This window comes from Podarcis tiliguerta, assembly GCF_965153285.1.
Source record: "Podarcis tiliguerta genome assembly, chromosome: 8".
NCBI lineage: Eukaryota > Metazoa > Chordata > Lepidosauria > Squamata > Lacertidae > Podarcis > Podarcis tiliguerta.
Genome location: NC_139541.1, coordinates 29550823 through 29577976, shown reverse-complemented (window position 1 = coordinate 29577976; position 27154 = coordinate 29550823). Strand labels below are relative to the sequence as shown.

General features: G+C 42.5%; 1 protein-coding gene across 8 annotated transcripts; it reads right to left on the bottom strand.

Moving 5' to 3' along the window:
• Positions 1-1764: 1764 nt before the first annotated feature.
• On the bottom strand, positions 1765-27103 carry LOC310682759 (uncharacterized protein F13E9.13, mitochondrial-like). Of its 8 annotated transcripts, XM_083451972.1 has the most exons (8): positions 25894-26588; positions 25076-25151; positions 24567-24628; positions 23871-23953; positions 17242-17422; positions 9638-9788; positions 8811-8938; positions 1765-3421 (listed from the first exon to the last, which is right to left on the bottom strand). In XM_083451972.1, the coding sequence occupies exons 1-8, from the start codon at positions 25925-25927 to the stop codon at positions 3231-3233; spliced, it is 906 nt and encodes a 301-aa protein (XP_083308098.1). In that variant the 5' UTR covers positions 25928-26588; the 3' UTR covers positions 1765-3230. The 8 variants fall into 8 exon arrangements, with proteins under 8 accessions (XP_083308098.1, XP_083308094.1, XP_083308093.1 ...); XM_083451968.1 differs by lacking the exons at positions 24567-24628; positions 25894-26588 and adding an exon at positions 27003-27103; XM_083451967.1 differs by lacking the exons at positions 24567-24628; positions 25894-26588 and adding an exon at positions 26805-26907.
• Between the last annotated feature and the right edge of the window lie 51 nt (positions 27104-27154).

Genomic DNA, 27154 nt, shown 5'->3' with positions numbered 1-27154 from the left:
ACGTGGAGCTGCAGTAATTAAACAGAGACGCCATGAAGCTTTTGATGCATGTTCTAAATACTGTGCACATTCAGGAAATGGATGTTTTCCCCCCAGGTGCATTGCATTCTTCCTCTTTTGCAGCTCATTGGGCATAGTTGCAGCATGCGAATGCTTGCTTTTTCTACAGATCTGTGTAAAAAAACCATACTCTTAAATTTGCATATTTATTCATCCAGACATTCATTTATTTATATACCACCTTTCTGCCAAGGTGATTTTATTATTTTAAAGGACTAAAACAAATGATGTTGAAGAAAATAATAATTTCATAAAACTGTATTGTTTTGATAGTTCCATATATATATTTTTTGAGCCTATGGCCTAGCTAAACTGAAAAGGCCTGTGCCAAAACTTTCATAGTACAGAACTGTATGTAGTAAATGTTCACTCCAAAACCCTGAAATCTATGGTGGTCATTGTACGCATGAAAAGAGAATCGGCTAGGCATGGCAACTGTGATTAATCTTAAACTGTTTCGCAGGTAGGTGAAATAGGATATTGGGAGACATTTAATGAATAGGAAAATTAGTCAAAGTCTTAAGAAAGAAAGACACTGATAAATGGTTATATGGAATCACATGATATTATGATGAAGGCTGATCTGGAGAGCTAAATGGTTTTGACTGGTTCAGGATGGTGACATTGGGGACTCATCTTTGTTGTTGTTTAGTCGTCTTAGTCGTATTTGACTCTCCGTGACCCAATGAACCAGAGCATGCCTTGGAAACTCTTTCTTCTCAAAGCTTCTCATTTTTTATGTCCACGGAGTTTTCTTGGCAAAATACTGGAGTAGATTTCCAGTTCCTTCTCCAGGTGGATCACATGTAGTCGAAACTCTCAGCTATGACCTGTCCATCTTGGGTGGCCCTACACAGCATAACTCATAGCTTCTTGGAGTTATTCAAGCCCCTTCACTACAACAAGGCAGTGATCCATGAAGGGAGGGGACCCATCTACACAGCTGCAAATAAACATTTTATAAAGAGCAATATACAAACATGACACTAGATGGCGACCGTGAGCTATGCAAAATTCAATGTATTTTTCAAAACGTTTTTTAAAAAGGTTTTTCACAGCATTTTTAAAAATGTGTGTGTAGATTCCACCTGGGTTGCAAGTGCAAAGGCTGATGCGATCCTTTGATGGTTGCACAGAAGTCATGTGCATAATCTGGAAGTATATAAGAAATATTGCTTTGGATGTGGTTCTTTGCTACTTCCCCCCCCCCCCCATGTTGTCCTCAAGGCAGTGCTCCACCGGTGGAGAAGCGGTGCCGGCATTGGTGCTGATTTATGGCGAGATCTTGCTGAAATCTCATGAGATCTCATGGAATGCGAGACCTCACGAGACCTCTCACCATAAATTGGTGCTGGTGCTATTGTCTGCCAGTGGCGGAGGTAGCAGGCAGTGCAGTGGCAGGCGGCATGGCAGAGCTGAGTGGCAATTTCCGTTTCCTCTTAAGTGGCAAAACGGGCCATATACCTTCAGACTTGTGCCCTGGGATTCCAAGGAGTTTGTGCTTCAGACCCTGAAATGCCCATTGAGCTCAAGGCAGCATATAAATTCAATACATTAATACATAAGCAAAACAACTGAGTAAGTAAATCTGTGTCAGGTTGATCCTGTGCCGGGATAAGTGACCACTGTCACTTATCACAGAGCCTCAAGGAACATACCAGATTGTAGAATGGCCCATCTTGAAAACACTCTGAAAGACTGAGCTTAGACATGCATGCATTTATTACACAAGGCCTGCCATATCTCATGTTGAGCTGTGAATATGAAACAGCAACTATACAGGGAGGAAAAATATATATATGAGACAACATCTCAAGCACACTTTTCACCAAAAGCAGTTCACAAATGATTATTTATCATCTTATTTATTTATTTATTTATTTAAGTATATACTGCCTATATGCCATCCAAGCAGTTTACAAGTATAAACTCAATTATAAAATCCGTAAGCAATTAAAATTCACAATAAACCAATTCAATCAAGGCAACAAAAGCTTCCATGATTTAAAACAGCAAGAAAACAAGCCAGTTAAAATTTCTAATAATTAGAACAGTTAAAAAACACATAATTAGATCTCAAGTTCAGGGGAATACCTGCCTAAACAGGTGTGCTCTTCAAGAGCCGGCAGAATGCCAATAATGATGGGGCCTCTTCACATTTCAATAGGGAGCTCATTCTACAAGGTTGGTGCTATCGGTGATAAAGCCCACCTCAGTGCTGCACATTCAGCAGAGAGTCATCAAGCGATGAACAATTTAGCTGCACTTCGTATGTTGCAGCTGCAGTATGGGCACAACGCTGGGACCCTGGCACAGTTGGCAGTAATTACTGCAAATAACCAGCAATGGTTAAGATGCTGGGCTTCCACACGAGCAGTTTTGTTTGGACATAGCTCCAACAGCACCAGCAATGATTACACTTTGAATTAGATGAGTATAAAGGAGTGAATCGAGTAATCTTATTCCCCCCTTGTTAACGTGCATCACTGAAGTAACACATTATAGCTTCACCTTCCCAGTAATGAATGAATGTGACTTCTAGCAAGTCAGTATTTGTAAAAAGAAACACACACACACAAAACCCACCTCACAACTATCACCATTCCTAAACAGTCATTATCGGTGTCTCTTAATGCAGTTTCTAAATGGCTTCCTAGAATTGTGTTTATAACACTTGAAAAACATTATGCTGTTTTATTAGCTGATGTCTTGGGTTCTAATGGCAGGGAAATCTAAAAGTGTGCCTTTGAAGCTAGTGTTGATTTCATTAGGGGGAAAATGTAGCATGACAAAGGAAACATTTGGACTGCTTTGGGGCAGCAGGGGTGAGTGGAAGATGGGGAGAGACTTCAGACTTAGAACTTCTTTCTGCTCTTACAGCAAAGGTGGCTAACTTGCGGCCCTCAAGATATTGTTAAGACTCTCCCACCCGCCCTAAGCCAGCACAGTCAATGGTCAGGAATGATGGGATTTGGAGTCCAACACAGGATCCCCTTAGAACAAGGTAACTGGTGCTTCAAAAAATTCTGCAACATTCTGTCACATGGAAGATGGAGCAGTTACAAGATGGAGCAGTTACCAAAGGCTTCAAGTTACAAGATAAGGTGCTGAGACTAAAAGATACACAGTGGCATAAGGGCTGTGTATGATTACCGTAGGATCCAACAATGTCACACTCTCAGTTCAGCAGCGTAATCCATAAACCGCTTCACACGATCTGGGTCAATGTTATTTGCCCAATAGCTTTCTTTCTTGAAATATGAACCAACGATCAAAGCATTTGCACCCAAGTAGTTCTTCAAGTTTTCCAGAGTCACTCCAGATCCAACCAACACTGGTATCTTCACAGCACATCCAACTTCTGGAGAAAATTAAGTAGGGAAACTGATTTAAAAATCCCTATAAATGAAGGCAAGCTGTGGCAATGGCCACATACGGTGGAGGCTGGGTATTACATACTTATTTAAAGTGTGTATTTCAATTCACAGCTTCACATACTTCTAAGGTTTAAGAGACAAAGGTCCAGTTCAAATGTATTTATCATACATCTTCTTAAGAAATGCATGAGGCTTTTGCCCACACGCTACATCCTGCTGCCATTCCATCCTTCCTTGGACCTTTGGAGCAATCAAACAGAATCTTAAACCAACTTCACTCTGTGGTTTAAGATTCTGACTTGTTGGGTTTCTTGACCACTATGTTGTGATTAACCCAGAAAATCTTCATATGGCCATGGTTTCCTGTAACATCCAAATCGGGGATGTCCCACAGAAGAACTTACGGTCTGCAAATAAAAACATCCTGAAGATCCCAGGCCACAGAGAGGTTAGGCTGGCCTCAACTAGAGCCAGGGCTTTCTCGGCCGCGGCTCCAATCTGGTGGAACACTCTGTCACAAGAGACTAGGGCCCTGCGGGACCTGACATCTTTCCGCAGGGCCTGCAAGACAGAGCTGTTCCACCAGGCCTTTGGTCAGGGCGCAGCCTGACCCCCTCCTCTGGCAATTTGCACAGAATTTTGCTTAATGGTTGCCATCAATTTGATTTTAATTAATTTTTATAATGAAAGCTTTTTAGAATGTTGGATTATTTTGATTGTTGTTAGCCGCCCTGAGCCCAGCTTCGGCTGGGGAGGGCAGGGTATAAATAAAATTTATTATTATTATTATTATTGGGAAGCACAAGGACAGTGTTTGTGGCAGGCACAGTCAATTAAGCGGAATGTGTACATTCAAACCAGGACATAGAAGAGCGTTCTAAGGAAAGTCCTTCTCTATTATGAACTCAGAACACAAGGAATAAAGCACTAGGGGGAGCTTTTGAATGAACAACACCTATCCACCACCCATGACTCACAGTGTCCTCACTTCAGCTGCTCTGATAGCAAACAACATTTGGTTTCTCTAGGCATAAATACCAGGAGGCGCTAGGGCTTTTGACCTTGCTTCATCAACAGCAAAAACTTTGCTGAAGTTGGTCTCAAGTAGCCCAGTGCTGGAGAAAGGGATCCAGTCCAAGGGCCAGACTCAGAAGTGGCCAACCCTCCATAGGCTCCATTGACTGGATGGCAAGGCTGTCCACCTGCCATGTCAAGGGATGCAAAGCTCAAGCTTCTTCCTCGGCATACTCTGATTGAATTCAAGCTATGGCTGCAAAGAAAGAATCTGGACTACACTCTAAAGTGTGCTACAATTTATTCCTTTGCAGCCAGGTGGTTGTTTTTTTAAGGCACCTTTTTCTGTTGCCGTGCAGGACGGCAGAAAAGCGTGCCAAATAAAAACAAAAACATCAAATTGGGAGCATACATACGAGTCTTTCTGTGCAGCCTCAAGGTGAACTTGCCAGCACCCAATGTTACATGATGTCAATCATGTGAAAGATGGCTGTAGTTCACTCAAAACAGCCAGGGAGACCAACCTACAAGGCCTGGCGGACCTAATTAAGCCCATGGGCTGAAGATTACTCCTCACTCCTATGAGCAGTCTTTAGCAGAGCTGAGTCCCTCTGCACTCTGCCTCTTGCTCAGGCATAGCAAACTTGGCCTTCCAGACGTTTTGAGACTACAATTCCCACCATCCCTGACCACTGGTCCTGTTAGCTAGGGATGATGGGAGTTATAGTACCAAAACATCTGGAGGGCTGTGTTTGCCTATGCCTGCTCTTGCTGGTCTGCTCCACTACTTCCGCCTTTCTTTATTCCTGGGCTGACTTGTTAAGTGTTAACATTCCTCTTTATATCAAGATGTATTCAGTAACCACTGCACCATACGAAATGCTGTCATTAAACTGCCGTGTAGCACACTGTCTTTTTTTTTTTTTAATTGCTCCATTAATTCGAAAGAGCCAGCAAACACAGCAACAAGGCATACAACTCCCACTTCCTATGACCAACATCAAAAAAAGAGAAGCATAGCAATGCTGGAAGCAAATGTGATATAATCTCACTCTCCTCCCTTTTCAGTTCAGCTTTCAAAGAGACAAGTGATCAGATCAAAACACAAATTGGCTTAAGCTGTCAATGGGTTTATTTTGTAATATGATGAAAGGAATCCAATTGTGTCTACACTTAAGCAGCAGCAGGGTTCCAGTGGCAGAGACAGGCTCAATTTGCTGTCATAGATCTCCATTAGAAGATAGACAAGCACTCTCTCCCTCTATCTGTCTGTCTGTCTGTCTCTCTCACACACACAAAAACAAAGCTTGTTTGCTTCGTTTTCACCATTCAGAATTGCTGCACTAGAATGAGCTATGCTAGCTACCTGTGAGGCCACACGTGCCACTGAGTAAACACTCAGGAGCAATTACAGCAAAGAATCCACACCCCGTGTAGGTGTGTCGCAGAAACCTCTGATGTATTGTTTTCTTGGAATCACAGAATGTAGAGTTGGAAGGTACCTCAAGGGTCATCTAGTCCAACCCCCTGCAACGCATGAATCCTGTCCACAGCTGTTCTTGGGCGGGCTCAAAATACCAGCCTTCTGGCTAACAGCCAGACACATTGATCCATTGCGCCACATGGGTCATCCCTTCCATTACCCCCCTTCAAAAGAGAAGTAAAAAAACTGTCGGCATTGATTATATTCTGTGCTTGAAACATCTGAACTCTACGCCAAGGAAATAACAACAACAACAACAACAACAACAATAATCCCCAATTTGAAGAAATCGTGCCTGTTAGACATATTACAGATGACATTCCTTGAATGCCACCCTGTAGCATTTCACAGCATTTCTAACACTTTAGATGGTAAAAGGCAACTAGGTTAAGAAAGTAGACAGTAAGATGGCCAAGACTACATTTCTGTAGCTATTGCGAGTCCAAAAAAACTTTGGTTTTGGAGACATCAGGCTATTTTGCACCACTTTTAACAGATATGGCTTCCACCAAAGGATCCTGGTGACTGTAGCTTGTAAAGCAGGCATCCCCAAACTCAGCCCTCCAGACGTTTTGGGACTACAACTCCCATCATCCCTGACCACTGGTCCTGTTAGCTAGGGATGATGGGAGTTGTAGTCCCAAAACATCTGAAGGGCCGAGTTTGGGGGTGCCTGTTGTAAAGGGTGCTGACCACACAAAGCTTCAGTCCCCAGGATTCTCTGTGGTGGTTAAAGTGGCATAAGAGTTACTTAAATGTATGGTGTAGATATAAACTTATTAAAGCGGAAAGTGGCTTAAACTGAAGCTGAGAAGATTTGAGCTATATAGAAGGAAGAATGCGGCAGAGCACTGGAGCACTAGAACATATTGCCTAAAGTGGTGGCAGTATGACTCTGAACACCAGCTGCTGGGACTCAACCACTGGTGAGCACAACGCTATCATCCTCATGCGCAGCTTGCAGGCTTCTCAATAGGGCATCTGGTTGGCCACTGTGAGAACAGGATGCTGGACCAGATGGGCCATTAGCCTGATCCAGAAGGCTCTTCTGATGTTGTTGTTTTTAAATCAGTGGGAGTCTTGAAGAGCAGATTGGGTAAATGGCTGGATTAGTTTGGCTGGATCTTGTCCTTGGTGGCAGAGTTGGCTAGACAGCCTTCTTAAAGGAACAAGTGCCCATTTCAGAAGACCGGAGAGCTTTGACAAAGAATGATATATAGGACTTTTCCTTATTTCAAGAGGTTGTCATTGCTGACTCGTGAATCAATGAACTAATCAGAGATCAAAACAGACTATTTTGCCTATTTGAAGTAAGGACATCAGGGATAGCATCTTTGCCCCCAAACCTATCAGGCACTTAATTGCTCCAGCTACTTTCTCCTAGGACATACATCAAGCATTTGGAACCAGCTAGCAAAATCAAACTCCCACTGGTGTCCAGTCACTATTATTTATACTCCACTCTGTCAGATGTTGTTCTTCCTGCTGGAATGTCAGACCCAAGTGCAATCTCCTATTTCTTGCCATGTTAAGAGTTATGTTTTTAATTTACCTTCATTAGAAATAACCTTTTAAGAAAGGTTATGAAGAATGTCATCATTCATGAGCAACAGCTATCAAAAAGCAAGACTTTCCGTCTTTTCTTTTTTTTAATTAAGAGAAATGAGAAATATGTAACATATCCACTTTCCTGGCTAGCTGCTTAATACAACAGCTACTTATACCTGACGGGAACTGAAACATTTGCCACAACTGGCTAGAGAAAGGATGCTACTGGTAACACACACCCTTTACATTGGAGAAAATGATGTCCAATTGCATTATACTGTGTAAGAGCTAAAACAATGGACACACGTCATGTTTGAAACAAACAAATCTGCACGCACTGATTAAAAAAAAATAGCAATACAATGTATGTAAGCAAGCAAGCAATATCTCAACAGAATTTTGAGTCATGTTTGGTTTTCCAGGGTTCATCCGAGTTCATAAACTAGCAAGGGGAACACTATCTCTCTAGCAATAGTGAATCTGTATACTTCATGTGCTTTTGCAGGCTTCTTGGCGGCTGATCCCAGATTTTGGGACTCCCATTCCAGAGAAGCTAGACTGGGCTCCCTTCATCTCGTTCTTCCACTGGCAGCTAAAGATTGTTTTATTCCAACAGGCCTTTCAAAACTAACTTTTCTTCCTCTTCTTCCAGGAAAGGGCTTTTAATAGCACTGTGATGTTTTCATTCTTTTCACTATCTATATTTTAATAATTTGTTTTAATAATAATAATAATAATAATAATAATAATAATAATAATAATAATTTATTTATACCCCGCCCATCTGGCTGGGTTTCCCCAGGCACTCTGGGCGGCTTCCAAAAGAATATTAATATACTGTGATACATCAAACATTCAAAGCTTCCCTAAACAGGGCTGCCTTCAGATGTCTTCTAAAAGTCTGGTAGTTGTTGTTCTCTTTGACATCTGGTGGGAGGGCGTTCCACAGGGACGGCGCCACTACCAAGAAGGCCCTCTGCCTGGTTCCCTGTAACTTGGCTTCTCGCAGTGAGGGAACTGCCAGAAGGCCCTCGGTGCTGGACCTCAGTGTCCGGGTAGAACGATGGGGGTGGAGACGCTCCTTCAGGTATACTGGACCAAGGCCGTTTAGGGCTTTAAAGGTCAGCACCAACACTTTGAATTGTGCTCGGAAACGTACAATGTTTTCATTCCATTGTAGCTTAATTACTTTTTAATGATGCTCTTTCTTGTGCTTTTTCGGCTTTTTGCATTTTGTGCGCTCTGTTTTATCTGTAAGTTGCCTTGAGTTTGGGGGAAAGGCAGGACATAAGTAAATACAAGAAATATAATCGTCATAATCATACCACCTTCCAGTTCTTTGGGATCTGCCTCCAATCCAGTGGCAGCTCCAGTCAATATGACCCCGTCAGCCAGAAAGAATTCAGCAGCCTTAGCCGTCTCTGCTACACTGACATCAGCTGTCAGAGCGTGAGAACTGCCAACAACAGAAACCCAACCTGTTTACTTTTGGCAGCCATACCAAGTTATTGAAGCTTCCCCCCCCCCCCAACCACCACCACCATGAAGTGGAGGGCCAGCTTTCCAGCATCCTCATAATGTAATAAATCAAGGAAGTGAGCAAATCACTCACAAGTGACATTCCACGCTCACATCAGTGTAGCTGGTGTTCAGACATTCAGTCTCTCCAGTTGTAATTATATAGCAAATATTTGTAGTCCACACATTCCCAGATTATATCCCAGAATGCTTAAGGACTTAAGAAGAGCCTGCTGGATCAAGCATTAATTTTTAATGCAAGTTGCATCAGGGCCACTCTGTGAGAAATACAATTATTCAACAAGTAACAAATGCAATTACTATTGTTAATCATAATAGTGGCCCATCTAGTCCAGCATCGTGGAAAGCCTGAAAGCACAACCTGAGCACTGTGCATTCCTCCAAGCGGTAAAATCCCCCAAATTCTCACTACTTTAAAAGGCTAAGTTGGGAGTGAGAATATTTGTAGCTGAAGTAACAGAGCCATTGGTCTATTGGTGGAAGACTCTGTTGTAAAACTTAGGGCTTCTGTCACTTGTGAGTGGTAACCATACAAATTCAATGCAAGCAAAAGCCCTGACAGCACATGTTTGGCAAGTATAGGTTTCTAACACATTTTGGCGTGCACCCTAATTACCTGTGTTTCTTTTTAACGTCAGCAAAAACCTGAATGTGTTCTGCTCCAATTTGCTTCCGGTATCTGAGCAAGTTGCCAGCACAGGCATTCAGAATCCCTTCATCGGCCACGTGAGAAAAAACAAAGCCTTCCGCTCGAATGAAGTCAAGACCTGCAAATGACAAGAATACTGTGATAAAGCTGACTGAGGGCCAGGCAGGAACTGTAAATCACGGTCACTTACCAGATGTATCCCAGCACGAAATGGGATACATTATGAAAGGTCAGTGGTCCATTAGCACACAGAGTGTGTACACAGGAGATCCAAAATTAAATCACCGCTCGGCTGTGATGTTTGCTAGGTGACTGTTTGCAAGTCGCTGTGTCTTGGAACATTGATGCCCTGATTTGATCCCCCATTACAATTCATTGATTCGTAAGTCGTCAAGTACAGTTCCTTGGAAAAAGCAAGAACCTTAATCAAAGGTCTCTTCATCAAGGGGCTGTGTACTTTGGGTCTTCTGGGATGGACCCCAGTTCCCTTAAGAGCAGGGTGCTCAACATCAGGTCTAGGGCTAAAATGCAGCCTTCTAGGACCCCTTTTTTGGCTCTCGGAACTCTCTCCAGTCCACACCCCTCAGTAGTCCTTCTTTGTGTGGCAGGAATGTGTCACTGAGTTCTGATCATGCCCCCTTTCTTGCCTGAATGGAGGGCAGAGAGGGGTGTAAAGGGAAAAATTTAAATCTCTTGCTCTACCAACTTTTGCCTTTGGCCCTATCAAATATGCGACAGTGCTATGTGGTCCTTGAAAGGTGATCTAGAAGGAAATGTGGCCCTTGGGCTGGAAAGGGTTTCCCGCTCTTGCCTTACGAGGCCACCTAGTCAATTCTGCCTCCCGGAACTAGATGCGATTAAATTAATCCAACCATTTAGCTGATGCACTCCTCTAATAGTGTGTACTAAGGATAATATGGGTTCTAGTTCTGCAGCTCTGTTTCTGCCTCTAGAAAAGATAATTCCACCATCAGTCACTATGATGCCAGGTTCTCCCTTAAAGTCATGGATTTTGCCCTGAAATCTAAGGAACTATTTTATACAAGAATCGAAACTATTGGTTCCTTTGCCCAGTATCATCCAATCCGATTGGCAGTGCCCCTCCAAGGTTTCAGACAAATGACTTTTCCCAGTCTTGTTACCAGATCTTTAACTGAACATAAAATCTGGGACTTTCTACACACACACACATACACACACACACACACACACACACTGCTTTACCTGTCCAGAGTAAAGCAATAATGCTTGCAATAAGTTACAAGAACCAGAAGGGGTCGATGAAGGCAACTTGTTGTTCCCTTACTGGTTTCCTTCTTGAGTAAAAACTTGCTACTTCCTTCCTGCTTCTTCTTCAGTGTTAGACATTTTGTTGTTGTCATTAACCTCATGTCTCTGTGATGGCCACATGTAAGCTTGTAAATGAAAATGGCTTTACTTGCCTTAGGCTTCCTCAATTCGTTCAGCCCATATAGATTTCTGCACTCCACTGCAATATATAGACAGAACTCTTACAATACCACTAAAGAAATAGAAATCCTGGCTTACGAGGATCAAATCCGTGATTTTTTGGGGTATTATTAGCACCACGCTCCAGTCAGGTGTGCAGAATTGTAGCAGGGAAGCTAGGAGGGCACAGAAAGCAAAGGACCAGGGTTTAACTTTCATGTAATGAATGCTAATTATTACATCAGATACTAAAAACATACAATGAGGTCTCAGGTGGGGTCAATCTAACCCAGACTTGTGGACTGAGTGTTCCCAAATGTTATCAAGAGGATGGGAAAATGATAGCTGCAGTGTAGGCAGCGCCTGTATCTTTATCGCCGCCATAAATGTTCCAGAGACCCAATAATATGCATCATTCTGTGCAGCCTCAAACAGATGTAGTTAATTAAATCAGGATCTACGCACAGGAAATTAGGCACTACTGAAGAACACATGGTACACCTGTTAATAATGAAGCAGTTGTGAACAAAGCTTGGTGAGCCGTTTCAGACATGGGAGAACTCTTGCCATTCCCCCTCAGAAAGAAGGAATACTCAAGATGGCATGCAGCTTTTGCCAAGACAATGACATAAATTGCTTTTTGATGTTAAAAAGAAAGAAAGATGTTCTGCCGTAAAGCAATGCCTCAAATAAAAAAACCCCAGACAATAATGCTGAACTCTTCAGCAGAGATGTAAGGTTAACTTTGTAGAGTCAGTAGGTGAGGATAAGTAAGAGTAGGGGCCTTTTCTGTGCCGGCCCCCAAACTGTGGAACTCGCTCCCCCTAGGGGTGCATTTGGCCCACCACTGCAAACCTGAGGCCATTAAAACTAAAAAAACCCCATATATTTGGGGCTTTTGTTCTTGGAGGTCTATACGATGATAGATAGCTTCATGATAGCAGGATTTTTATATTGTTTTATTTAATTGGCCTTTTAAAAAATGATTGCTAATGCTGCTGTTGTTTGTTTTGTTTTGTTTGTGTGTGTGTGTGTGTGTGTGTTGTGTTGTGTTTCTACACTATGAAAACTGCCTTGAGTGGCCTAAGTCCCAAAAGGCAGCCTTTAAGTAACTGTATAAATGAATAAAATAAACATTGATCCCTCAAAGTGGATGCTGGCTCTTAGATGTTAATTTTGTGTTAAGTATCCATTCTTATTTCTTCACAGCATCCTTACACCCTTATTTTTCTTTCATCAACCTCCTTCAGATCAGCTTTTGCACAGATTTTATTTTATTTTTTTAGGTGCAGGGGTACAATGTATTTGTAGGTCTAGGGTCACCATCAACAGCCCTAGAAGAATCCAATAGTTGAGAAACAGAATGTGTGTAATCTAGAAACACTCTGTATTGCTTTAAAATGTTCATGGTGTTTTTACATAGCTCTGACCTTTTAAGAGGGCTGCATATGAATAATCTTAAAAATAAAAAAATAAAAGCACATGAAGACTAGATGCAACTATGGAAAGGCACTGGGAGTCTGTTTCGCACCAAACAAAAGCACCAAACTACACTAGTGGTTTTACATTGAACCTTCAGTACAGCAATGAAGATGGGCTTTGCTCTCCACTTAAAACAGCCTTTAAACTGGCAGTTTTGCATATAGGAACAAATTACAGTTCAGTAAAGATCTACTTACAAAAAAACCTGTTGTCTTAAAAAATATAAAAACCTTGGGCAAAGATGACTGAAGTACCATTTGAGATGCCACCCTGAGAAGTAAAGGACCTCTGGATGGTTAATTCCAGTCAAAGGCGACTATGGGGCTGCAGTGCTCATCTCGCTTTCAGACCGAGGGAGCCGGCGTTTGTCCACAGACAGCTTTCCAGGTCATGTGGCCAGCATGACTAAACCACTTCTGGTGCAACGGGACACTGTGACGGAAACCAGAGTGCACGGAAATGCCGTTTAGCTTCCTGCCGCAGCGGTACCTGTTTATCTACTTGAATTGGCATGCTTTCGAACTGCTAAGTTGGCAGGAGCTGGGACAGAGCAATGGGAGCTCACCCCGTCGTGGGGATTTGAACTGCCAACCTTCCGATTGGCAAATCCAAGAGGCTCAGTGGTTTAGAATAAACGAAGTGTTTATTCACTGCATTTCAGTCTAAAGGCAGAAGCAGAAACATATGAAGCTGCTTACGCTGAGTCTGACCACTGGCTCGTTAGAATTGTCAAAACTGACTGGCAGCGGCTCTCCAAGACTTCTCCTTCCTAAGCCCTGTTTGGAGGTGCTGGAAATAGAACCCAGGACCTTCTACATGCAAAGCACTGAGCTGTGGCTCTTCCTGCCAACCCACAGGGGACATGCCACCACAGGTGACACCACAGTGGGTACGTCTCCTGTGGGTTGGCAGGAAAGGCTGTAACTCACAGATGTGCGTTATCCCACTATTTGGGTAAATAATCCAAACCAGCGTTACTGACTGATTTCTGTATATTTGTCATGGCCTCAACCTCTGCTTAGGTCTGCTTGCAAATGTAGTGTTGGGCTCCTGCGGAGAAGCCAGCCTTCAGAATGCACACTCCTCTCAACTTCAACGCAAATTCCACTCTTTCTTTCTTGTCATCTTTAACCATGGTTTCGAGTTACATCCACAACCGATGCTAGCCAGTCAACACGAACCAGCTGACTTGTAAGCCTTAGTTGCTTACAAACCCTGGTTAAGAAGGGTGCCTTTTAAAGTATTATCCATGGCTAACATCAATGCAGATATAATGAAAATAAGGAAAGGGGATAAGTCTTTTTGCCAGTATAGCCCCCAAGCTGGCCCCTGATTAGCAAACCATGGCTTTCAGGGAACAGCATTTGCACTGGGCCTTAGTGACTGTGCTAAATTGAGTTTGTGGTAAGCTGTGTGAAGAGAACTGATAATTATGTTTGTCAGCTTATGCATGCCTAACAGCTGCCAGAGCCTATCCACGCTTACTCAGAGGTAAGTCCCTTGGGTTCAGTTGTATTTACTTCTAGCTAAATATGCATAGAGTCAGGATCCAAGGGTGATGTGAATTGCTAGAAATCTGTATATAATTCTAAGTTCTAGGAAACTGTTCTGAATGAAGTTGAAAAGATAATTCAGCGGCCAATTTAATTCAATATAAATGAAGATTAGAGTGTTATGCCTAAGCAGAAAAGGGGCAAAATTGTTCTAAGTAGCCTTTTCTAAAATCATAGGAAGAATGTGAAAGAGAGAGGAGAATAAATAGTTAAAATTATTGAGTGCACCTGAATATGAAGACATATCTGCTGTCTAATCAATTCTGCATATTGACTGAAGATCCTAGTAGTTTAAGTAAACTAAAGCATTCATCTGCAACAGTGAAGTAGAAAAAAATGGCATTATCATTTTTTTGAAAATAAAATGCAGTATGTAAAAGTAGTGCCAATCTAGGAAACAGATGTTAGATATAATAGACTATTCATCTGTCACAGTTTGCATCAAGATACATTAAAGGGATTGTGTAAAAGTAATGTATGTTTTTAGCATTAATCACCTATCATTCTTGAATCAGACATATCATAAATGAAATGCTAAAACTTTTATATGAGCATTCCAGCAGGCAAAAACAAGGCTGCATTAGAGCAATTTGTATTATTAATGCTCATGCCATAAACAAAATTGACTTTTTGCTTAAATATAATTTCTGTGCTTTTTTCTGAAACTTACTCATAAACCAAGTTACAGTATGCCCACAATGATTCTTACTGTACACACAGCTTAAGCACGACATCTGCTAAGTGCGTAACTGTGCAGGTTTCCATCATCTCTTCAACAAGCCTGTGAATGGAGGTGGCCAGCGTTCGAAACTCCCATTGTTCTAGGTGTGTTGCACGACAGGGAATTTCATTAGCGCTAGCAGTTCCTGAGCTCTGCACCTAATATTTCAGATCAAAATTGCAGAGTGGAAGGAAAGGAGGACCTTTTTCTGCCTCTTCCAGCTACTCTCTGAAGACCGGATAAGAAACCCTCTTAAGAATATTAGGGCGATGGGCAGGGGAAGGACTAGACCATGTGGAAAATGAACATAATATTTTAGCTGAAGTTCATTCATTTTCAGGTTTGTATTCTAGTTATACAAAAAGCATGCCTAGACATTCCATTGCTGTGCCCACAACCTAGGTTTAAGGTGCCATTTAGCTCCTAGCTTTCATCTCTCAGTTTCTAATACTGGAGGCGGCCACTACTGTTCCCATTTCAGAGGAAGGTGACCAAAGGTGAACTATAAGAACACCTAATGGTTGCATAGATGAGCTAAAATTTGAATCCAAAACCTAGGATGGGCACTAGCCATTGGCCTACAGTTATTCTCCTTAAATTCAGGTTAATTTAATTTATTCTTAAGTGAATTTCATTAATTCAACAGAGGTATAATAGTTCATTACAGCAGATTACCGTGATATCCTGAGGTGTAACTGGAATTTGATGAGCAATGATAATGATTTAAATTAATCCCTTATACCATTTTATAGAACTAAATGGAAGGAAGCCATCAATGGATATTTATCACGAAGAGGCATAAAGCAGGTGTTAATACGGTTATGGGGAACAAGAACTTATAATGTGCTTTACTCTACAGCACAGAAAATACCCACCCGAACAACACAGTTTCCTACCGTTGCCTAACCATGGTTAGCTGCAGTTTACAAAGAGGGTAGAAGCCAATTTGCACACCCCGGCCAAAGCTAACCAAGCTTAGCATCAGCACTGGTGCATGCATAACGCCATACCTTTGTTAGCTCTGAAAAAGTGTGTGTGAGAGAAAGAGCAATTTATGTGCGAGAAGGAAGGAGGTTTGGGGAAATGAGAACATTATGCCTCCTTAGGGCTTGTGAATAGGACACACATACTTGAGGGGTGTACAGCCTAAACCTAACTCTCTTGGATTTGAAAAAGTTGGTAGGTAAGCTTATGCCAGTTGAGAATTGGAGAAGGTAAACCACTAAAAAGAGGTACGCCTCAAGTGATTTATTTTATGAAGAATATCCAGCGTGTTCAACCATTGGTCTTCCTCATGGGCAAAGGGTAAGAATACTTGGATGCGCTATAGGAAGGCACATGAAATCCTTTTATGCAGCGGAAGACTCAGAAGTACTACCGAATTCAATGGGGCATAGTTCCAGGTAAATGGGTTAGGAATGCCGTTTTAGACATCCTGTATAAAATGAAGCGCTACTACTAGTATCCTTTGCCATCAGCTTGAGGTCCACCTTTTCCTTCACTCCGCAGGTATACTAATGTCAACTCCCCCCACCTCCTGACTGTGGAAATACCACGCTGCTGAGGGAATAAAACAGTCATGTTGGCTGTTATGGTTCTAGGGATTGCTTGTGCGTAAATTGCCTTCACTCGTGGCTGTCTTGCATGGTTGAACCCTTTCTGACAGAGCAGCCTCTATCTCATGGCTGCCTCAGTCGCTGGCAGAATCCGTCAATGGGCGTTTCTTAAACCGCTTCCAACATAAAAGCTGCTTCACGCCCAGTCTCCTCCCCCGTTGCCTTTTTACGTGCTGTGGGTGTGGGTAACGGAGCGCTTGTCCCCTCTCCGCTTGTCTCCTGCGAAGAGTCTTGGAGCCAGCTCTCCGCTTCCTCTATCTCCTCCCCTTCTCCACTGGTGTTACGCTGATTTCCTTCCCCAGCGTATGGGCTATCCCTCCCCCTGCTGGTGCCCTCTCCACCATCGTCCGAGAGCCCTCTCACCTCCTCCTGCTCCAATGGCAGTTCCCTGACATTGGCTTTGCAGAAAAGTGTGGTGAGCTGGAGCAAGCACGTGAGAGCCCGTGTGGTGTAGTGGTCAGGGTGTCGGGCTAGGACCTGGGAGACCAGGTTCAAATCCCCACTCAGCTTTGAAGCTCACTGGGTGACCCTGGGCTAGTCAATGTGTCTCAGCCTGCCCTACCTCACTGTTGCTGGGGTTTAATGAGGAGAGGGCAGAAAAGACATACACCACCTTCAGTTCGTCAGAAAAAAGGTGGGATATAAATGCAATTAGAAATGATAATATACCGTACATAAAATCTGGTAAGCAGCCTGTGTTTAGGTCTCAGAATGCCAATACAAAAAGCAATCCCAAGTCAGTTCACTTACCAGCAGCAAGAGCGACTGCTATAGCATCTTGGTTTGCAGCACTTAGGATCTGAACACCCACTGGGAGATGGGGGCACGTCTGTTTCACAGTGGCACAAATGACTGCCATGGCTGCAGTAATTTCTGCACCCACACCAACTGTGTACGGCCGGTCATGCATATTTTCTACAATCAAGCCATCCTGTTGGAATTAATATAGAGCTATTAAAAATCAGAAGGGCTGCTCAGAAATAAACAGAGGGCTCTGCATACAGTGGATAGATAACGCTCAAGGAATTTTCATTGCGGTCATGCACAACAGCGCAGAATCTGCCTTCCTAGCACAGAATCTGGAGCCTTATACAGTATTCTAAGACTTCTCAGTTTTCACTGCCAGAAAAGTGCTTAAGTTACAGGAGAAAAGACTGGTGAGCTTTTATTAAATCTGCAAGGCACAAACTTTGCTTGAGCCAAATCCCATCTTTGTCATATCCTTCTAAAAAAAATTAGCTAAGGGAGCCATCACAAGAGGTAAGGTACCTGGGACCCCTCCTATGCCCTGCCCCCAGTAATTCATGCAGGAGTAAGAAGGAATACTACTTTAACAATGCCAATAAAAATTCCCAGTATATGTAGCCAAGCTCATTAAAGAGTTTTGGGGGGACCCTGCAGATAATAGCAGCAAACAAAGGTGTAAAAAAACCTGCCCACCTTCAAATACTTCTGCAGAAGATAATTTTAAGTGAGAATGACTCCGCTTGTAGAAACCCCCGCTTGCTAAATGCTGACCCAACAGCATGATTTTTGTAAAACAATCATAAAAAATTAACGTTGTGCTCAATTACAGTATATCCCTTTCAAATGAATCTGAAGTGCAAAAGCCATTAAATTGTGACTTTCATTTTCACCAAGTCAAGCCTTAATTTCCCCAAGAGAACAGGGGGCCTTGGCTCAGCTGCAATAATCGAGGGATCTGATAACCAAAAGGAATTAAATGAAGACAGTAGAGGAGATGCTTGTTGAGAAGAGCTGGTGGTTCTGTTTTTTGACCTGTTTTTCTACTGAGAGATTAAGAAAAGAAGCAAGTCACTATTTTCTCAGCCAAACCAAACTCACAGGCCTCTTGTGAGGATTAATGGGGTTAGGGGTGGAAATACCATGTGATCCACCCCAAGGACATGACATTATCAGGGTGCTCTTTCATTATTATTTGTGCATGTGGAAGCTTTGAGGCAGTCTTATTGCTTCACTTCCAACCAGTACCTACCCTGTAACTTTCCTGATTAACTCCCGTAACTTTTCATACCACAAATTCAAAATTCAAATCATACGGGGTGGGGTGGAGTGGGGACATTGTTCCACTTTTGTTGTGCTGTCACCCCTCCAAACAGCAAAAACTTGGTAGCATTGCGGAAGCATCACAGAACAACCAATAACTCAGAAGAAACCTACCACAAATTCACTCTGATTGTGTCAAGAACATGCTGCAGAAGGGGTTCCTAGTTTTTTTACAGGCTGTAGCTGCCCACTTGGACCATATTTAAATTATGAAGCCGAGGGCCTTCTGGTGGTTCCCTCACTGTGAGAAGCCAAGTTACAGGGAACCAGGCAGAGGGTCTTCTCGGTAGTGGCGCCCGCCCTGTGGAACGCCCTCCCACCAGATGTCAAAGAGAACAACAACTACCAGACTTTTAGAAGACATCTGAAGTCAGCCCTGTTTAGGGAAGCTTTTAATGTTGGATGCATTACTGTATTTTAGTATTTTGTTGGAAGTCGCCCAGAGTGGCTGGGGAAGTCCAGCCAGATGGGCAGGGTATAAATAATTATTATTAATAATAATACTAATTGCAGTTTTGCCTCTCCTCTTTCATTTTGGGTACCGTCCCTTCTTTCCCATTCAAGCAATCCGTGGCTGAGCACACGTTTCATTCCAAATCCATGTTCAACACTGTCCACTGAACTGCCCACTGTTGCTCCACCTCGACAAAGTGGTAACTTCCGCAAGGAACCAACGTCACTCAAATTTTGGATTCAAAATTGCTAGATGGAGATGTTTTGACTACATTCTGTAAACAAAGCCCTGCATCCTCTGTGTTTTGGAGCACGTAGCTCCACCCTCCGAGTACAGCTCAAATTCTAAACAGCAGACCATTATTATTTTTTAAATGACTTTAAGGTCTTCTGATGGCACTTAGGTAAAAATAAAAAAATTCTTGTATTAAAATAATAAATAAATATTAAAAGACTCGAACACGATTCCTTTGAGTACAGCCAGTTGTGTATACTAGCTCTAGACCCATTAGAAAAATCAATATGGTTTTACATTTTATTGCTCTAGTATTTTCTTCACTTGTGGGTGGGTCAGGCGCTAATAAAAAATGAAAACAAAATTCACCCACAGTAATCAAGCCTACGTATTTTTCTTTTCTCAGATATTTGTTTGTTTTCAATATTTTAGCACATACCACCACTCACAACTCAATTCTGCTATAAAATTGGTGATTAATTCCAACTGCAGGATATGTTAATTTAAAGAACAAATACCACATTTTCCAGAACTTACATAGCTGCCTACTCATATGTCTTTATATTTTTACAGAAATAAAAAGTATGTACATACCCCCTCACTTTCTACTATTTTTTTGTGTTTTTACTAAATTAGCATGGATGTCTTATGTTATGATACAACACCTCTCTATTATATCACAGAATTTACTAAAGAAGTAGAAAGAAAACAGGCGATTTGCAGGTTTAAACACATTTCACAGCACAAATTAATGACTTGCTCACTTCGGCAGCACATATACAAGTTAAAAAAAGAGTTCTTGAAGCCCTTTCCTGTGGAATCTGAAGATGGCTCATATTTTTACTTCCCTCAAGTGACTATATTCTGCCATTGATTTCATCAATGTGCTTTGTTCATGCTGTATTAGTGCAAAGCCCAGCAAAAACAATAAAATCTTTTAAGCTGAATGCTTCCACTCTTAGCAAAAATGGCAAAGCTTTCAAGTTGAATGCCTGCACAAGCACACACACACACACCACACAGTGTGGCAAGAAACCACATCAGCCCAAAGAACCACATCAGCAAACTATCACATCTGGGAGCTCCCCAAATAGGATTTATTGAAGGGTGCTTGGAATAATAGAATTGTAGAGTTAGAAGGGACCACGAGGGTCATCCATTCCAACCCCCTGCAATGCAGGAATTGTAGCTCTAAGGGGGTCCTGCGGATCTCAGGATTCTTTGTGGATAGTCATGCACCTTAAATGTGTAGCGTATATGCAGCTCCTGTGAATTAGGTTAGACTGAGAGGCTATGATGGGCCCAAGGTCACCCATCCTGAGCTTCATGGCTGAGCAAGGACTTGTACTCTAATGTCCAGGAAAACTATTTTCATTTCCCCACATAAATAGACATGGAATGATCATAACCCTGAATAAGTGTGCAAAGGTTTGCAAAAGTTTTTTTTTAAAAAAAATAGGAGGAAGTCAACACCACACTCTTCTGATCTTTCCACATTTCAGTTTGCCACATGGAAATATCTCTCCCCTCCTCCCCTTGTGTGTTGTTCTGCTGGTTTTCCAGACCTCCAGAATCAATTGAGGAGCATGGCAGGAGGGAGGTGATACTGGACTAGCAGGACTTGTTCTGGCTTCCATTAGTGCAACTACTTAATAGAACCTGGCCCTAAGAGAATCACACTTCCCTGAAAACAGCCAAATAAGTACTGAGCATGTTCAGCAGCCAGAATTCTAGTATGGGGTGGGGGAAGATTTACTTCTCTCTGTACCATTCATAATTTTTGTTTGAAAAATTTAGAAGACAATAGAAGATACGTAGGAGAAAAGGCATCATCAAAATCTAGAGGGTGCAGCCTCTCCAGTGACACTGACGTTTTACAAAAGGCTACGCATGAGGCAAGAAGTTCAGTGATCTAGTAAAAGCAATAATGTTGGTATATTTCCCGACCTCTGTAAAAATGAAAGCCGAACATGGCAAAATTGAGAGGGTTCTAAACTCCTTGGAATCTGTCACTGCATATAATCTTGTCATGGCAATTTTGATTGTGTTTGGCAAAACAAGCATATCGCAGCTACAATTTTTCAGCACAGATGGCATCATGTCTGAGCATTCACTTGTTTTCATTAATATGCTCCAACATTATAAATCTTCCATATTTATTATGTTCTTTTAAAAAAGCACTAATGCATCAAACAAGCCACCTTCTATATAGGAAAAAACCCTGCGGATCTGCTTTCATCAGTCATGTCTGCATACCACTTTGAGACAGGAAGATGTACTTGTAATCCTCTCTATTCTACTCCACTGTTTCAGCAAAAAAAATTTTTTTAAGGGGCTAGGGAAGAGTTATAGCTACAAGAAAGGCAGCAATGGATAGAACAATCACATTAGCATAGATCCCCTCAAATCAGTGGTAATGCATGAGCGTTAAAATGCTACAGTCTATAATGGTTTGGTGAAATCCAAAATGCACAGTAAGTCAAAAATTGTAATGGCAAGCCAGCTTTTGAATTCTCCAGAACTTTTCATCATAAAGGCTGTTAAACAAAACAAAGGAGCAAGGAGAGGAGACTGTGGTTTTGCTCTCTCCCCAAATCTACAACTTATAATAATAACCTGACGGAAGGCAGACGTTTGCAGACCTAATTGGATTCATATCTCAAGGTGCAAGAAATTGTTGCACCCAGGCTATTGAGAAAAATTAGGTCATCCAAGTTGTTGGCCATTAAAACATCTTGGATTGGGGCCGGGAGAATCCTTTTTAAACTATGCACTATGTGAAGAAGTAACTCCCTTTGTCTGTTCTGAGACTTCCAAACATTCAGCTTCACTGGATGACCTCAGCCTGTAGTATCAAGAGGGAGAAAAACTTCTCTAGGATTCCTTCCCCCGTATCATGCATACTTTTATACACCTCTCTCATGTCCCACACTTACTCACCTCTTTTACTAAACTAAAAAGGCCCCCAAATAGGGAGGTTGTTCAGTATCATGATCAACTGGGTCAGCCTCTTTGGAATCTGTTCCTGCTCTAACAATAGTGTTTCTGAGGTGTTGCCACCAGCACTGTGCACAGTGCTCGAGGTAAGCCACTACTGTATTACCTATGCATATAACCCTTTCTCCACCTGTAATTCAAGGCCACATGTAAATCTACGGCATTCCCATCTTTGACTTACCCTGCATTTCCCCCATCCTTCCTTATACGCCATTTCTGTCACCCACCTGTCCCAAAAATCTTTCCTGTTACATATCTTCATCAACTCTTATCAATACACCCATCAATACACCCATTGAACTTTCTTCCATTTTTTTTGGCCTTCGGTCCTTTTGTCTTTTGACGGACTAAATTTAGACCCCTCGCTTGACTCTGGCTGTACAGAGGTGCGACTTTATGAAGCCATACAGAATGCTTACTGTAAAAAAACACAAACCCCAATCTTTTCTAATTAAAAAAAAGAAATCAGTCGAGAAATAACACCAGACCCAAAACTATGGTTCATTTAAGTTCTGCTTGAAGGCTGGTTACCAGGGCATCACATCACCACCATGCCAGGAATTTATATATTCACTGCAGGCAGGTTGATGGAGAAGTGTGAAGCAGCACAGGAATACAGGGTGCAATGGAATGTGTAAAGCATACCCTGACCTTTTCAAAGGACATGCACCCCGTTAAAAATCTGCTGACCTATGGAAATTACTGCAACACCTGAGGACCAATGGAAATTCATTGGTACCTGACTGTTGTTGCCTCTGGCTCAAAGTGGCCTTTCAGGTCTTGCCTTCTAAATACACACAGCAAAGACTGCTTTCCATCGACAGATGTATCAGAGTGACGTTGTGGGTGGGCAACAGTACAGACAAGTGCAAGCTGCATTTGCTGTATTGCCTTTTAATAAGTTAGGCTATGCTGCTCTGCAAAAACCTTAACTACAACAGCCAGGAAGTGAGCACCAGAATGATAAAAAGACGACGGCTTGAACATATATGATATGTATTGAATAAACACATGCAGTGCTGTAGAGAGTGCATGGCCATTGGTCCATGGAGCTCAATTTGTTGGCTCTTGACCAAAAGTAGATCTCCAAGGTCCCAGACAGAGGAATTTTCCTCCCATTGCTCAAGGTTCTTTAACTAGACAAACCTGGAGCATTATATATGCAAAAGCAGAGCTCTGCCACTGAAATATGGGCCCTCCTTTTGTTCCTGCTTCATCTTAAACTCCTTGATACCATGAGAAAAGGGGATTGGCAGACTGTAACCAACTTGAAAACAGAGTGCTGTGTAATTTTTGTATAATGCTACATTTTTTCTGTATGTTTTTATTATTGTCTAGTGTCATTGTTCTCCACTCTGGGAAATATTGAAGAGTGCATTATAAGTACTCAAAATAAATAAATAAGCATCAAAAGAATGAAATTGGAACCTAAATATATATTTAAAAATGTGCACTCCAGTTAAGTTGCTATTTCAGACTATTTACAAAACATTAATTTTTGTTTGAATTTCAAATGCACCACCACCACTTTTTATTTCGATCCAGAATTTTGCACAACATTCAACCATGTAAAGCATTAACTAGGAAGTTTCAATAAACAAAAGGGAAAGGAAGAGATAGCTCTTACAACTCCTGCAGCCTTGTAAATCTCAGCTTCCTGACAGGCTTCTTCAATGATCTGAGGCAATGGCAAGGTATTCCTTGGGGTTCCTGCAAATATAAAGTTGTCACCACACTTACACAAATACATACACACACTCTAGCTTTTAATGCCGTCAAGGTTATGGCTATTCTGTACTGTGGTGAGTGACAAATTAACTTCCCTTGTCATATGATCAACCAGTGACAAGAACAAATTTCACATATTGGCTATCAGCCCTTCCAGAATCCCCTTGTAATGCTTTCTTACAAATTAATACCATTTAAGTACCATAACTGAAAAAGTGAACAACAAGGCACTTATATAAATGGCAGGACTTCATATGGACTGTAATAGGTAATATTAAAAATTAATAATAATAATAATACATGTATAGGATTTATTCAGATGCAATGATAAAATACGGTTACAGGAACAGGCCACAGTGATGCTGCCTTCCTCTTTTGAAAAGATCATAAGTTTTAGCTTCCATTTTTTTATTAACTACAGCTCATATTACATCCAAACTCAGAAGAATTGTGGTTGATCTTACCTATGGTTTATTGAAAAAAGCCAACTTCAGACCTTGCTTTAGGAAGCTGGCTTATTTCAACAGACCACAGTTAAGATGTACCACAGTTTAGGGTTACTAAACTGTGTTTAATTAAAAATGGAAGCAAATACCTCTGATCTCACCACCATCATGCCTATGAAGGGAAGGTCCAAAGCCTGTTCTTCTAATGAAGCTATAGAAAGGTTCACTAAATTTAAAAGTCAGGCAAAGTATCCTAGTTTTGTATATTCCTTTATATTAGTGTCTGGATAATTTAACAAGATACTGTCTTGGGAACAAGTCCTACATAGTCTTGGACTAACCCAGTAAAATGCAGGTTAAAAAGAACATTGTCGATACAACTATTCATTCATAAAATCACATTAATATACAGTATATGATTTTCTGACAGCAATATTTTAGGACGTATGAAATCCATAAACACATTTCATTTGGATAACTGAACTAACTAAGCATCAGTTAGCCATGCATCCCTTTTACATATTCCAAGGTACCTGGCAGTGCCTGGCTTTTTTTGAAGCGCAGAACATCTTTGCCATAATAAATTTTCCCCTAGCACCTGTTAATATTTTCTCCTATCCTGTTGTTTCAAATAACAATTAAAAAATGAGGCATTCACCTGGCAGCGCTTTCACATGGACCATCCCAATGATGACTGATCGTAATCGCCCGAAAAGCTGCAAAAACTTCATCATCTAGAGAGATAGAAAGATCCTCATAAGCATATGACTAATTGGTTTCTTTAATCAAGTAAAAGGCCCCAAAAGCAACATCTTGCAAATGAGAACAGTCTGCTTTTGTTTCTTTACTTTCTTTCAAGATATTCACAACCTTCTTAACTCTGTGGGCCCTCATTTTATACAGAATAGGAATTTTACCTATAGAATATCTTACCAGGTTTCCCATCACTTGGGCAGTCCCGTTTTCTAACAGCAGCATCAGTCAATTTACACATATTTAAAACTACTTAACAGAAAAAGTAAGTTGTAATGATGGATAATTTCTTTATAATGTCCTCCGCCAGTGGGAGAGATGGGAAGCAGGGCTCATTTCATCAGCTTTGCTGGAGGCCCAGCTCCATCAGACACCTCCTACTCCTGAACAATGCAAGCTGGTCATTACAAGAACAACAGTTTTAAGAATTTGTTCCGAAGTTTGACTCCCCACCCTCCACTTCCCTCCCTGTCCCTTTCCCCATGTGTGTCCTGCTTTTGTAAACTGTTAGTGTTGGCAGGAACTGCTTTCCTTTAATGGACTGTATGTAAGCCACTCTGGGAGCCTTTTTAGCAGCAGAGCGGAGTACAAATGATGTAAACAGAAAATACAAACTTACGCCAAGGCTCTTGTGTCCTCTAGAACAGTGGTTTTCAACCAGCGTGCAGTGGCATCCCTGGGGTGCCATGAATGATGGTCAGGGGTGCTGTGGGCAACACTGACCTCTGTCCCTCCTTCCTCTGATGCCCTCTGCCATTTCGGCCTCCCAAAGGCTTGCACAACTGTTACAGCAGCCCTGGCCACAAGCTCTGCAGGTGAATATTGCCTCTGGGGCTGGTCAGGTGTTCCTGTTTGCCAGGAGCTGAGGCGGCCTTGAAGTAAACAAACAAGCAAGTGGGTGAGGGAGCCCAGCCAACTAGTCCACCAGCCCTTGCTGTCCAGAATGGACAGACAAGTCCCTGGGCCCTGTGGGGCAGTGTGAGGAGGCACCTCTCTTTGGGACAGGCAGCTCAGAGACCGGGGCCATCATCAGTGGCTGCCCAGAGGATTCCCAATGAGAGGGGAGAGGAGAGGAGGCTGAGGGAACACTCCACAAGGGATGGTGAGGGGCTGCCAGCTCTGCAGGCAAGGGGAGACATAACTGGGCTCCTGAGCCCTACAGGGGTGAGGCAGAAAGAATGCAATTGGTCAAGGGAACCATGGACTAAAAAGGTTGAAAACCTCTGCTCTAGAGAAACCTTATTCATTGAACTCAAGACATGTTGTGGTGTAATCACTGCTAGCAGCAAAAGGCACTCTGCACATGCTCTGGTGCGTTTTCCCTGAGGAGACTCCTCCCAGTCTTTCCCATACTCAACAAAGTATTAGAAAGCAATAGAAACACTTAAACTTGCAAAAGCCTGGCCCCCAGGTTTGTATGTATGTATGTTTGTTTGTTTACATATTAAAAGCAACTCATTGCACCATCTCCCAAAGAAAGCTCAATAACTTATTGCGCCATCTCCCCCATCAAAAATCCTGCTGGTCTTTCCCCGAAATATCCCCACTCAATGAATCAGCCGCATTCTTTATATGCTCAGAGGCACCGAGACCTAGGGAAGTTGGAGTGGAGAAGGGGGGGGGGAGTAGCCGACCGTATAGAGAAGCGCTTCCTCGCCCTCTTCCCGCCCCCAGCAGAGGAAGGAAGCGACCGCCCTTTCTCCTTCCCGCTCAGCAGCTGCAGCAGCAGCAGCACCGCCTCTCCTCGCAGAAGCCCCGCCCCTGCCCCGCCCACCCGCAAGCCCCGCCCCCGGGACCCCCCAAGCCAACCTGGGCCGGGGCCTCGCGCTCACCTGGAGGGCCCCCCTCTGCCCCCCCCCCCGCGGAGGCGCCTCTACCTGCCCGAGCCTGGCCTTAGCCTTAGCCTGGCTGCAGGGCGGAGGGGAATGGGGCAAGCCGGAGGCGGCGGCGGCGGCGGCCCTGAGGCAGCAGAAATGCCCGCGCT